The following is a 13950-nucleotide window of genomic DNA, read 5'->3' as shown; positions in this document are numbered from 1 at the left end:
TTTAAGCATGTTGCATGTATTTAGAAAATGCTGGGTATGCCAACACATTCAAACTTGATTTTCTTCCAGGGCATAAAATGTTGCAACGAGTTGTGGGGATGCAGCCAGGTGCATCATTTTCTGGGCACAAATGCAATGAGCGAGTCCTATGGAAGAAAATTTAAAACCTTGGTATGTAGGACATATGCAGAAAGGTAACATATACAACATAAATACTAGTACCACTACACAACCAAAGCCAATGGCAGAAGTTATCAGAAGTGCATATGAATTACCAACAGGTTAACACAAGTAGGATTAACTCTGTCCTCTGTTGTCTGACTAGGGAGTGGAGTGGAATTTTAGTAAAAAATCTGCATTTCTATTTGTAAGGTCACATGCTAGTTTAATCTCTTATTGCATTTGCAAGAGCAGATTTGCTTGGTTGTTGTAGGTGTATGGACCACAATGGATATGATACACACATGCCTTACACAAATCAGAATTGTCCTTTATAACCCCTAAAAGAACCATAATCTTAGATGGTGGGCGAAATTCAACTTTTGCATTGTGTTTCCGCATAATACAACCAATCCTTTTGGAAATGCTTCCTGTGTAAGAGAAAATGTCTGTAGACTTGGTGCCACCTTATTTTCATCGACACATTATACATAGATGGTTGATAACGCAACACTTATCTTATCCACCTTTCGCTATAAACATTCTGGTGAAAGATGATTTTGAGGTGGGCCAACTCAACTGACAAACTTTCAAGGTCTGAAATGAAGTGGGTTCTATGAAATGAGGTATGAAGTCACTTTTAACACTGCGCCAGATGGTGACGACAATCTGCCTAGCGATACAAATCAGTACGAGCTGGCGTCCTATAAATAGAATGTCCCTCAGTACTGTCAACCAACCTCCTGACCAACACATCAAGAAAGCAAAGGCAGCCAACCCTTTCCATCTCCATCATGAAACACACTCGTTATTCAATGCCACCTGTTCCAGAACATCTTCCTTGAAATGTTCTTTAAACAGACTGGCAATAATAGGTAACAAAGGGTTCTCCATCACGAACTCAATCTGTCTGTTCATAGAACCGATCACAGAATAAAAAGCAAGTGGAACTGAAACATGTCGAAACAGGTTCATTTTTCACTACAAAAAATAATCTCCATGCTGTATAACGTATCAGACAGAGGGATGCAAATGAACAGGCAGGCCACAGCAAACCTTACTAAAATATTAGAGTCATTGAAGCATAGACCATCTAACAGATGCAACAAATGTTCCAAGTTCTCAATGTGATGCACACACTGACCTAACAGTGGTCTCAATATAGTAGCAAAGTGTTTCAGTGCATGGTATGTTTGAGCACCAACATAACAGACATTGGGCTTAAGAGGAAGCCCTTCCTTGTGGATCTTTTGTAAGTTCTTTTGAACCAGCTGAGGAGGTTAAGAGAGAAGTGTTTCATTTGTTAACAGGGCCCTGTCTGTCCAAGAGTAATATTAGAGTACCCCAGAGGATACTCTGTGTTCCCTTAGGACGGATTCTAATACTGGCAACTTACTTGCTAACAAGGGGTACTCAATATTTGTGTTGGAAAAGCAGGATTATGTGTAAAAATGAGGTGTTCACAATCTGGTCCACTAATATATCAGTGTGTGCATCACATTAAGAACTTGGCAGACTTCATACATCACTTGGAGGGATTCCACCTAAATGATTATGACACTAAAACGGTAAGTTCTGTTCTATACGATCTCTCTCCACTCATGTTTCTCTGTCTGATTTGTTATAGCTGACTCAGGTTAGGTTTGATGTTCAGTTCCATTTACTTTTAATCCAATGACTATTTCAACAGGTGCATCATTTTCTGGGCACAAATGCAATGAGCGAGTCACATCTGGTTTTGTATGAAGGCTTACTTCATACCATGGTTTATACAGTCCACATCTGATAGTTTGTCAGCCGAGTTATTCCACCTTGAAGTTATTTTTTGTAATTATGGTTATGGTGAAACACACATCAGACACACATTGTGCTATAAACCAACTGTGAATCGGGTAAGTGATAAAAATAATAAGGTGCATTTAAGTCCACAGCCTTTCCGCCTTATGCAGGTAGCATTTCCAACACGAGTGCCATATTCTGTGGAAACACTGTGTGAAGTAAGCTTTTTGACCACCATCTAAGATTAGGGGACTTCTAAAGTCTGTAAAGGGTGATACTGGTTTGTATAAGGTGGATGTTTACTGTGTCCCTTGCAGTTGTGGAGAGCTGTATAATGGTGATCCGATGAAAATCCACTTGCCTTTATGGAGACACATTTTCAAGAGTGTTTCTCTGTAAATACATCATGTGATATGTAAGCGCATCAACTTTCAGGACTCCACTATCTTCACTTCCTGGAAAATGTGCTTCCAACATTACTGGAAAATGTTCCTTTGGCTATAAGGATGGGTATGTTTTTTCATGTACATTCTGGCCATCATCTAAATTTAATATCCACTGTATAATTTATCAGCAGATATTGTCACATTTCTTGGCCACCAAGGTCCTCAAACTATACCCATTCAGATTTTTGGTTATGGGAATGCTTGAAAAGATGAATGGATTGTTTGAATTAGAATGTCAAGACGAGCCACATATGGTGTTGTCACAAGAGTTCAAAGATGCAGTGAAGTTGGAGGTGGAATTTATGAAAATTAACTTTCAACTAATCATCTGTCTTTGTTAAACATCTTCTGTGAGCATTCGTTTGGGTTCCACTCTCAACAAAAGTATCTCCGTAACCAGTAACAACTGGACACATTTTATATGGAATGTTCCACGAAAGTGATTTAGTATATACCATTCCCAACTAAAACAACTAAAATATACAGCAAAAACAAACACACACACACACACACACACACACACACACACACACACACACACACACACACACACCCCAAGAAGATAGTCATATGTCAATGTAACTTCGTACATGTACACATCATTGGCAGGCTTGTGAATGATTAGAGTTTCAATTATCTGTGACATGTAGAATAGCCACCCAAGTGCATTAGCATTGTTTGTGTTTAGTGTTGTTACCAGATCTCATAGGATATACAAGGAGAACGAACAGCATGAGATATTGAGTGATGACTGTGAAACACCTGGTATTTCTCTTGGGATGGAAACATAATGTAGTAGTATCACACATATGACACTGAGGAGTTCCCAAAAATAATTATAAGATAAACACAGCATCAAAGAAATGGGAGCCCGACATTGTCGCCTCCCTTGCACAAAACATTGTGTCTGCCATTTCTGAAGTAGAAAACTTGTTTGGAGCCACATATTTCATCTATTTGAGAAAAAAACATTACTTCAGCTATAATTCAAATCAAGGACAAATTACTGGTATGCTTAGAGACACTAGAGATCTAAACCATACATCAATACACTTTTCATTCAATTCCTCACAATAAAAAAGCACTAACAAAAAATCAGCTCTCTCCTGGATTGGGCCTCGCTGCCCCCTCCCCCCAAGGAAAAAAAATTCTTAAACTGAAGTGTTCATATAATTATCATTAAATTTAGAGAAGGACAAATAGAACAATGGTGTTTTAATATAAGATACAAATTAAATAAACTTCTTTTATTAGCAACAGAGCAGGTAGTAGTTTCTGTTAATTATGATCATTAAATTATTGTCTGTAAAACTGAGCAACACCAAAAATGAAACAGCATTGATGTAAAGTAAAAATACTGAAAGACAAAACATAAAAAGGAGAAAACTGCAATATCATGGAATCACATCACATAACTACGACTGACTGTTGTAACTTTCAAAAAAATAAATTGCTAAAGTAGACAAAATTTAAGACTGATACCATGGTATGAGTCTTTGCCTAAGGCCGTATCAACCATCAGATGACGTCATTCCAAAGCAGAAAAGCTACGTTGTTCCTGCCTGCTTCTACAGTCAACATAGGACTTTTAAAATACAGCTCATGTCAACTGTTTGTGATTCATGTTCTACCCATGTTTGCTGGGTCATACAGCATTATAATGCAAGAAGGGTTTTAAAATGTAGCATTATAGTGCAAGAAGAGTTTTAATATTGTTTACAAGCTAAGCAAAGATCAGATTCATTTTATTGCATTGCTCTAAAATATTATGTGGGCAATGGATTTGTATAGTTAACACTTACTTGGAATATAATTTTTTGTTAATGTTATTTGCAGGGCAATTAAAAATATGCCACTGCAACATCAACATTTACATTATTTTTGTGTAATAAAGTATATTATTGTTTGTCATGTTTAATGATGAAGACTTTATTTTCATATTGAGGAACACTGGTGGGAGACTTGCATTTTGTAATTATCATGACAGGCACATTTCCACATTTCACTTGTTACTATGAACAACTTTTCAACGAATGCCTAAGAGCAAAAAAGGGCTTGGAGTTATCTATTTTCTAAGCCTTCTTACCACATCAGACAATGTTCTTGTGGACAAATAATAAAACACTTCAGTTGCACAACGAAGTACCTGATTTCTGATTACTAAGCACTACAGCATATGACAACATCTGATCATGTTGGAGTAAATATTCCATATGCAAAGATTTGGTTATAGTCAAAGGAATAAGTTTAGGATCATGCAGTACACATGATAGAAATAAGGAAATGAATTATTTCCCTGCTCTAAGACTTACAGAACTAATAAAAAATAAATTCCACAATAGTCAAAAGTGCTCTATTGTTCCCCATTTTACAGTAAATATCTTGGTTGCTATAGTTACACCATGAATTATCTCTTCAGTTCACTGAGTGAGCTACACGATACACAAAAGTAAGCCACGATAGAAGTTTCAGCAACAAGGTGAATGTAGTTCCATCGACAAAATGATCTATTAGCCTCAGCAATTAAGAATCCAACTGGTGCTTTGTTCCTCAAGAGTTTTTTTTTTATTTGTGTGTGTGTGTGTGTGTGTGTGTGTGTGTGTGTGTGTGTGTGTGTGAACGCGCACGCTTCTATCAACAATTATAAATTATATTACACTGCACACAAAAAAATGCACCATTTTATCAAAGTAACATCTACTAACTACACTACAAAACCCAATGCCGAAAACTTTCAAAACGCAATAAACTAACAAAATAATATTATGAAGCAGAAAGTAAAAGTATAAATTTATCTTTACTTCACATTCTCAGTTACACATTTATTTTTACAATTAGTTTCGAAGAATGATCATTTTCAGACCTAGGTAGTCATTTAAGGCACCCACCATATCCACACAGTTTACAAAGTCGCACACTAAATTTATCAACTATCCCGCATTTTTAGAACCAGAATTCTGGATATAAGGGTGTGGTACATGTGCAGAATTTTATGTATGCCATTGTTATGCGTAGTTCTGTGTGAATATGATAAATCTTGTCATCTCATGATAAAGACGAGATATCAGAAAGCAGAGTGTTGATGTAGAGCAACATAAATGATACACAGCACTAGTTAACAATGACAATTAAATAGTCACCAGCATTTAGAGATTTTTCTTTCATCCATGTAGTCAAGTATCCTCCAATCTCAAGGGACTCTATCACACCTTTTTTTCTTTTGTTTCTGTTTTAGTGGTGGACACAGCATTCTCCAATTTAGAGTCCTTTCAATTTGTTACATTTCACCAATACATATTCCTGTCTTACCTGTCAACACAGTTTCTGTTTTTGGTGACCAATGATGTCACAAGTGTCTATGTTTATTTTCCAATTTACATTTCTTGTTGGCAATGAATCAACTGCATTATTATAAAATTCAAAGTAAAACAGTCATTAAAATGTGTGTGTCACACTGGTTCACATGCCACTTTGGTGTGTTTATCACTGTATGGTAACAGGACACCCACAGTCCAGCTTGTTCTGTACCAGTTGTTCATTACAATTAAGGATAGATATTGTAGCTGCAGTGGACAATGTAGAGAGAGAGAGAGAGAGAGGTAGAGGTAGAGGTAGAGAGAGTGTGTGTGTGTGTGTGTGTGTGTGTGTGTGTTTGTGTGTTTTTCTTACTTCCATCCTGCAATGTCAACTGTAATTATATTCATAAAAATAAGTCTTCAAAAAGAGAAATTTTTATTTCTGGAGCAGTCACGAGTAGAGACTTAAAATTCTCTATTTATCCTTGACCCAAGATTACAGGCAACATCTTATAAAAGAACAGATACCTAACTGGAGCATTATTTTGTAAACATCAAAGTTAACTAACAGTGGTTCACTGTAAAGAGAACTCTTCTATCACCCACATTAGTTTATCATTGAGACAAGTAACACCTCTTCAACGGAACTTTCTTCAAATAACAGACACTGACAAAGTCTGAACTGTACTACACTTCACATGCAATCACCAATTAAAATTCAATTATACAAACTGTTTGTGTTCCTCTTTCTTTTAACCCATCAGGCAAACTTTTTATAACAAATGCTAAAAACACAAACTGGATGACCACAAACGGTTATTGAAGAGGTCATTACTAGGGCACGGATTTTAATGACCTAAAAAACAGTGAAATATGCAAGCATTTATGACCTAAAACTTACATAAATATGACCTTAAAAAATAAAATATGACTTAATATAAGTTTATTTAAAGCATTCTTGGTTGTTTATTTAATTTTTTATTCACCATAAAGTACAGGGTTATTACAAATGATTTAAGCGATTTCACAGCTCTACAATAACTTTATTATTTGAGATATTTTCACAATGCTTTGCACACACACATACGAAAACTCAAAAAGTTTTTTTAGGCATTCACAAATGTTCGATATGTGCCCCTTTAGTGATTCGGCAGACATCAAGCCGATAATCAAGTTCCTCCCACACTCGGCGCAGCATGTCCCCATCAATGAGTTCGAAAGCATCATTGATGCGAGCTCGCAGTTCTGGCATGTTTCTTGGTAGAGGAGGTTTATAAACACTGAATCTTTCACATAACCCCACAGAAAGAAATCGCATGGGGTTAAGTTGGGAGAGCGTGGAGGCCATGACATGATCTCCACCACGACCGATCCATTGGTTTTCCAATCTCTTCTTTAAGAAATGCCGAACATCATGATGGAAGTGCGGTGGAGCACCATCCTGTTCAAAGATGAAGTCGGCGCTGTCGGTCTCCAGTTGTGGCATGAGCCAATTTTCCAGCATGTCCAGATACACGTGTCTTGTTGCGTTTTTTTTTTTTTTTTTTTCGCAGAAGAAAAAGGGACCGTAAACTTTTGGTGAATTGCGAATTTGCTGCACGAATGCGTGAGGATTCTCTACCGCCCAGATTCGCACATTGTGTCTGTTCACTTCACCATTAAGAAAAAATGTTGCTTCATCACTGAAAACAAGTTTCGTACTGAATGCGTCCTCTTCCGTGAGCTGTTGCAACCGTGCCGAAAATTCAAAGCGTTTTGACTTTTGTCATCGGGTGTCAGGGCTTGTAGCAATTGTAAATGGTAAGGCTTCTGCTTTAGCCTTTTCCGTAAGATTCTCCAAACCGTCGGCTGTGGTACGTTTAGCTCCCTGCTTGCTTTATTCGTCGACTTCCGCGGGCTACGCGTGAAACTTGCCCGCACGCGTTCAACCGTTTCTTCGCTCACTGCAGGCCGACCCGTTGATTTCCCCTTACAGAGGCATCCAGAAGCTTTAAACTGCGCATACCATCGCCGAATGGAGTTAGCAGTTGGTGGATCTTTGTTGAACTTCGTCCTGAAGTGTCGTTGCACTGTTATGACTGACTGATGTGAGTGCATTTCAAGCACGACATACGCTTTCTCGGCTCCTGTCGCCATTTTGTCTCACTGCGCTCTCGAGCGCTCTGGCGGCAGAAACCTGAAGTGCGGCTTCAGCCGAAAAAAACTTTATGAGTTTTTCTACATATCTGTAGTGTCTCGTGACCATATGTCAATGAATGGAGCTACAGTGAATTTATGAAATCGCTTCAATCATTTGTAATAGCCCTGTAATACAAAATTGACTTCTCAAAATATTGTAAGTATAGTTCTTTCTTTCTGTAGGGTTTGTGGCTAATTTGCACCTATTTTTAGAATGTCTGAACGTTTTATTCTCTAAACACAAAGTACAGTGAAAAGATCATCTATAGAAACAGTAAAACAATGTTTTTATTTCTAGATAGTATTTAAAGGGTATCACATTATTTAATACCATATGTCAATCTTCAATATCTGCAAAGTTGCACTGGATCACAAGGTGCATTTTCAGGTTTTCCATAGTCAATGATCTACGGTTGTCGCTGAGGATAGTTTTCTACCTGGAAATGCTCCTCTCCACTTCACAAGACGTCACTGGAGCGTATTTGAAGGCAGCCAGGTCAATGGAGTTCCGCTTTGTTTCAGTACCTTCCAATGTTGTGGCATTCCCTGAAAGACTGTCACTAATTTTGCACAGTGCAGAATATCCAGGATTCCGTTGGAGAAAACTTTGCAATTTGGTTTCCACTTTGTCAGCCACATGACCACGAGCTTGACCCAACTCACTCTGTACATGTTACACAATACTCAGGGCCTCACATAGCTGAGTGCAAACAGCTTCCAGTCATTTGATGGCTTTTGATATCACTGAAAAATTGGCGTTGATGTATGCCAAGTTTCGAGACAATGTATCTGTAAAAACTTCTTTCACAATTTTGATAGCACTTAATTCATCCCTATCAAGCTCACAGAAGATTGTCTTTATTTGGGTTTAGTAGGCACAGTAATACTCATCAGCATTAATCCAAGAACCCCATCGTGTAAGAACAGGTTTAGGTGGGAGGGGCATTGAAGGTGCTTGGTTCAAATGGCTCTGAGCACTATGGGACTTAACTTCTGAGGTCATCAGTCCCCTAGAACTTAGAACTACTTAAACCTAACTAACCTAAGGACATCACACACATCCATGCCCAAGGATGGATTCGAACCTGCGACCGTACTGGTCGCTTGGTTCCAGACTGTAGCGCCTAGAACCGCTCGGACACTCTGGCCGCCGAAGGTGCTTGTTCCTTGAATTTCTGCACCCATAGCAGAGCCTTCACATAGATTTTCTTGCCACAGGAAATGAATTAGTCCATGTCAGGGTAATCTGATCGCACCTCTTCAGCAACTCTGTGCAGCGCATGTGCAAGGAAAGTGGCGAACACCATACTGGGGTAGAGAATCTGTGGCCCTTTGGTTGCTTTAGCCATATATGATGGACCACCTGTTACAAGCAGCAAAACATTGTCTCCCTTCACACCATCCAGCCACAGTAGCTTCAGAGAGTTGTTAATCAAAATAGCAATCGTCGAACTGTTTACTCTATCGAGAGCTTCACATGTTAGTAGGAACATATGTCCAGGGCCATCAACTTTTAGAATACCAACAACAACATTTGCAATATATCACCCAATAATTTCCGTAGTTTCATCTATCGACAGCCAGATCTTTTGCTCAGCAATAATAATTTGTATTTTGTTGAGCACATCATTGTAGCATACGGATAAATAGTTCTTTCTCAGTGTAGATTCATCTGGAACTGGATGTGTTGTGTACTTCTCCAAGAACCATCTGAAGTGTGGATTCTTCAGCTTTTCCAAAGGGATGTTGCATCTCACACAAATCCTTGCAGAATGATTGCACGGTTGACGATTTACCTGTCTGTTCAAATAACAGCACTTGCCTGCTGTTATTTTCAGCACTTCATTTCACACAGCTGTGGTGTTTAGCGGTATTACAGTGTTGTTGCACATTAAAGTGCTTTTCTGCACTAACTTTAACTTCACACAGTTTACAAAATAATATTTCCCTAACAGTACTAAAGAACTTCTCTCCAAATTCTCGAACATATCCTCGCAACTTCACGCTGTCGGAGCACTTTGCTTTAGGCATGTTGAACGAGGCAAAGGCTGCATTCAAACTGGTTTCTGGGAACACCTGTGCGACTGCGATGATTATTACGGCAGAAGCCGCCTTTGTTGGCTCTGAGAGCGTATTGTCGACTCTGCGCAACAATGTTTTATGTCCACGAAACGATTGTTGTGGCACACCGATTTTCTGCTACAGTCCTGAGAAATAGAGCTGTGTACTACTTTATCTGTTTATCTTTCATAATAGCATGTTAAATACTGTTTGTGAGCAACATATTCATTTTCTTATTCATGTGTCCCGTAAGATACGAGAAAAACGGTATATGCATTTTTGGCAAAAGTTGACGGAAATATGACCTATTATATTAAAAGTTAGCCGCAATATGACTTATTACTAAAATTTGTTGAAATATGACTTCATATGCACAATCAAAATACATTTTTTGACATTAAAATGCCTAGATTTGTGTATAAATTGTTCTAAAATTCACCCTATAGTTCAGAAAAAAATATTACTTTATCATTAAAATCCGGGCCCTAGTCATTATACACAAGTGCTGTGAGTCAATTCCTTACTGCAATCTAAACTGAGTAATGACAGCATATGGCTTAGGAAATAAAGGGGGGGGGGGAGGGAGAGAGAGAGAGAGAGAGAGAGAGAGAGAGAGAGAGAGAGAGAGAGAGAGAGAGAGAGAGAGAGAGGAGGAGGAGGAGGAGGAGAAGTCAAATGCAAGAAACACAAATTGGATGACCATAAACTGTTACTGAACAGGGAATTATTTGCAACTGAGAAATAATTCAGTCAAGTGAATATAGGGGAGACTGAAAATAGACAATCAACTTGAGCACAAGCGATATACTTCCTACATTCCAAACCAATCTTTAGAAGCTCAATAACTATATAACAAAGAAATAAACAGCTCAAAATAAGAGCAAAAATGCAACATCTCATAATCATCTTTAAGAAACAACAGCTGGAGCAAATACGAAATCTTTTACTGTTAGAACTAGTGATGCGGCAACTGACTGGTTTTAACAACTGACTGGCCAGTCAAATTTTTCAATAAAAAGAAACAGTCGAATGGAACTAGTCTCTTCATCCAAATTAACCACATGAATATTTTCACTCAGTCTCTAGGCTTGAGTGATTTCACTTGCATACTTTTTCAGTCATATACTGCCCAAGAGATGACCGATGTCTTTGAGGGCAGGTGCAGATGCTACCACTGGCAGCCTTCAGCAGCCAGGAGGGCCGCTGCTGCAAAAAGGTGACCCATTCAGTGATGCAGTGAGGGAACTATGCTGCTCCTCACACCAGAAGCACTCCTGGCAGCAGCAGCAGACTGCAAGTTTCACACACAATCAGAGAGGGCCAGATTCAGGTAGTTTTTAATTAATGATCTTCATCATGTCTTTTCAGAAAAACGGAATGCAAAAAGTTCCTAAAATCTGGCAGTGTTCTTTGCTTTTTCAGGTACCCATAAGCGAACTTTTATGCTCAATTTTGTTCTCCCAACATAACATCAGCTTAATTACTTGTGTGTTACCAGGTGTAGAATTATGAAACCAGAATTTCCCTATACATGGTGCTACCCGTCAGTGTAGGGTCCACGAGACCGCGTCTGCAGCACCATCTGCTTCCTGTATCGGCTGACGACGAATTTCAACACTCAGTAACCCAAGTTCCATACAACGGTATCTGTTTAAAACCCGTAAACATTTAGAGTTCTCTGTCTACAAACTACGATTTGCAGACAGCATAGGTTTTCTGTTATCACTTGAAGAAAACTGCTGCAGAATCGCATCGAATGCTCATCGAAGCTTTCAGCAAACATGCTGTTGGGAAAACAAAGTGTTTAGAGTGGTGCAAAAAATTTGAAAGTGGTTATTTTGATTTGAGGAATGACGAGCGTGGGAAACCACCAAAAAAGTTTGAAGACAGCAAATTGCAGGCCTTATTGGATGAAGATGATGCTAAAATTCAACAGGAACTGGAGGAACAACTGAATGTGACACAGAAAGCCGTTTCTTTTCGGATGAATGTTGGGGGAAAATGAGTTCTGCATGAACTGAATGAAAGACAGCGAGCAAATCGGAAGACCACTTGTGAAATGCTGCTCGCCAGATACGAAAGAGAGTCGTTTCTCCATCAAATAGTGAAAGGTGATGAAAAACAGATATATTTTTTGAGAATTCTAAGCGTCGTAAATCATGGGTGAATCCTAGCAAACCATCGACAACCACTGCAAGACCAAATCGCTTTGGAGAAGACAATGCTCTGTCTTTGGTGGAATCAAAAGGGTGTCATCTATTATGAACTGGTAAAGCTGTTAACAATCGCTACCAACAGCAAATGATTGATTTAAATTGAGCAATATGTGAAAAACACCAGGAATATGGAAAAATGCGACACAAAGTCATACTGCTCCATGATAACACTCCTCACACACAGCAAAACGGGTCAGGGAAACGATCGATGCATTCAATTGGGAAATACTAGGGCATGCGGTTTATTCTGCAGATTTGGCTCCGTCCAATTATCATATATCTGTGTCATTGGCACACGCTCTCGCTGAACAACGCTTCAATTCATATGAAAATGTACAAAAATGGCTCACTTTCTGCTTCGCTTCGAAGCTGTGCTGTGTAGATTGGTCTTCTTTACATCACTTAAAAGTAATTAATATACTGTTGTGGATTAAGTTGTTCTAGATGCAGTTACCAAGTGTAGAAGTGAGTTAATGTCCTTAATCAATCAACTTTGTAATAAAATAAAGGGTGGCCCACATATAGAAAGGAAGAAAATCGAGACTCAATAGAGCATTTCTAAAACTGGTCACCCAAGAAAGAAAACAGAAATGCAATAAAAGTCTACATATTAATGACTGAAAAACAAAGTGGACTCTAAGATCAGCTAATAGCAGCTACTGCTACTAGTACTATCACTAACTCAATCAGCTATTTTTGAAAATATCTTACAGAAGAAATACTATAACCTATTTTATGTTTCTATGTTTTGAGACTTGCAATCTGATGATAACGTTAAGAATTTTCAACAGATATTTTTACGTGTAAACGGTATAAATTTTATATTTATCCCTAAACCAATGCCACAACACTATCGTTTTGTGATGTATCAAAGATGATGTTCCTAGCTGGTGCAACAGATCCATAATTATTTAGAGCTTGAGAAAAATAACTTGGCACCTGCACAGAAACACTTTCCTGTCATCAGCTATAGACGAGTCCACCTCTTTGTTACTTAGGCGCCGCCACATTAATTTGGTGTCACCTGCTTAGTTGTCTGCTTTATCCATTAGAAGGAGTTGTCTCAATTGTTTATGTGCTGATTTTCATTGGTATACGCTATTCAGGGACTCGCATAATGACTTGCCAAATTATTGGTTGTACTAGCATAACTGGTGAATATGATTGTTTGTAGACTCACTAGCTATAGCTTAGAACTTCTGCTTGTAAACAGGCTTCAGCTATTGAACTGCACCTTCCACACTGTGTGGTGGCCAGATGCAGTGGAGTCCCCACCGGTGGCCCCTCCCCTACCACGCTGTCTGCACAGGTATGGCATAAGTTATTTTGGGTGCACTCTATCACCATGTGGATTCAACCACTCTCCATGTCACACAAGTTAACATCTCTCTTTCTAACAGCTATAAATTAAAGCACAAGTATCAGAAAATAACATGACTGTTTTCATACACACACCATTGCCGATTAATAGTAAAATCTATCACCTAAAGTGCCTAAACACTGAGAGAAAGTACCTGTAAATTGAGTGAGGGTATCAGCTCGTAGTCGATAGCGAGGTATCTGCTCCTCCAACAGACTGATGATTTCCACTTCTGGAAGTTCCCCTCCACAACACACGTCTGAAACAATAAATATGTTTTATGACTTCAGCATGTCCAACAATAGCTGTTAACAATAAATACATCAAGCCGGGGTACACAGTGTTAAGGAAGAGGAAAACATAAGCATATATGGTATTGTTTGTTTTGGTCTGTTCAGATGCATTAATTTAAAAAGGAATACATGAAATTCTTGTTTACTGTGTCACAAATGAGC

At 38.6% G+C, this 13950-nt stretch overlaps 1 protein-coding gene across 2 annotated transcripts in view; it reads right to left on the bottom strand.

The window, feature by feature from the left end:
• LOC126181074 (trafficking kinesin-binding protein milt) overlaps positions 1-13950 on the bottom strand; it is a 243176-nt gene that overhangs the window by 189677 nt on the left and 39549 nt on the right. For both annotated transcript variants that reach the window (XM_049924745.1, XM_049924741.1), the window contains exon 2: positions 13650-13754. Coding sequence is in view for 1 of the 2 variants with exons in the window: in XM_049924741.1 (XP_049780698.1) it covers positions 13650-13754 (105 nt within the window). In the remaining variant the exon portion in view is untranslated. The remainder of the gene's footprint in view (positions 1-13649; positions 13755-13950) is intronic.

This window comes from Schistocerca cancellata, chromosome 1 (assembly GCF_023864275.1).
Source record: "Schistocerca cancellata isolate TAMUIC-IGC-003103 chromosome 1, iqSchCanc2.1, whole genome shotgun sequence".
Lineage (NCBI taxonomy): Eukaryota > Metazoa > Arthropoda > Insecta > Orthoptera > Acrididae > Schistocerca > Schistocerca cancellata.
The sequence above is the reverse complement of the archived record's forward strand: the minus strand, read 5'-3'. Positions and strand labels throughout refer to the sequence as shown.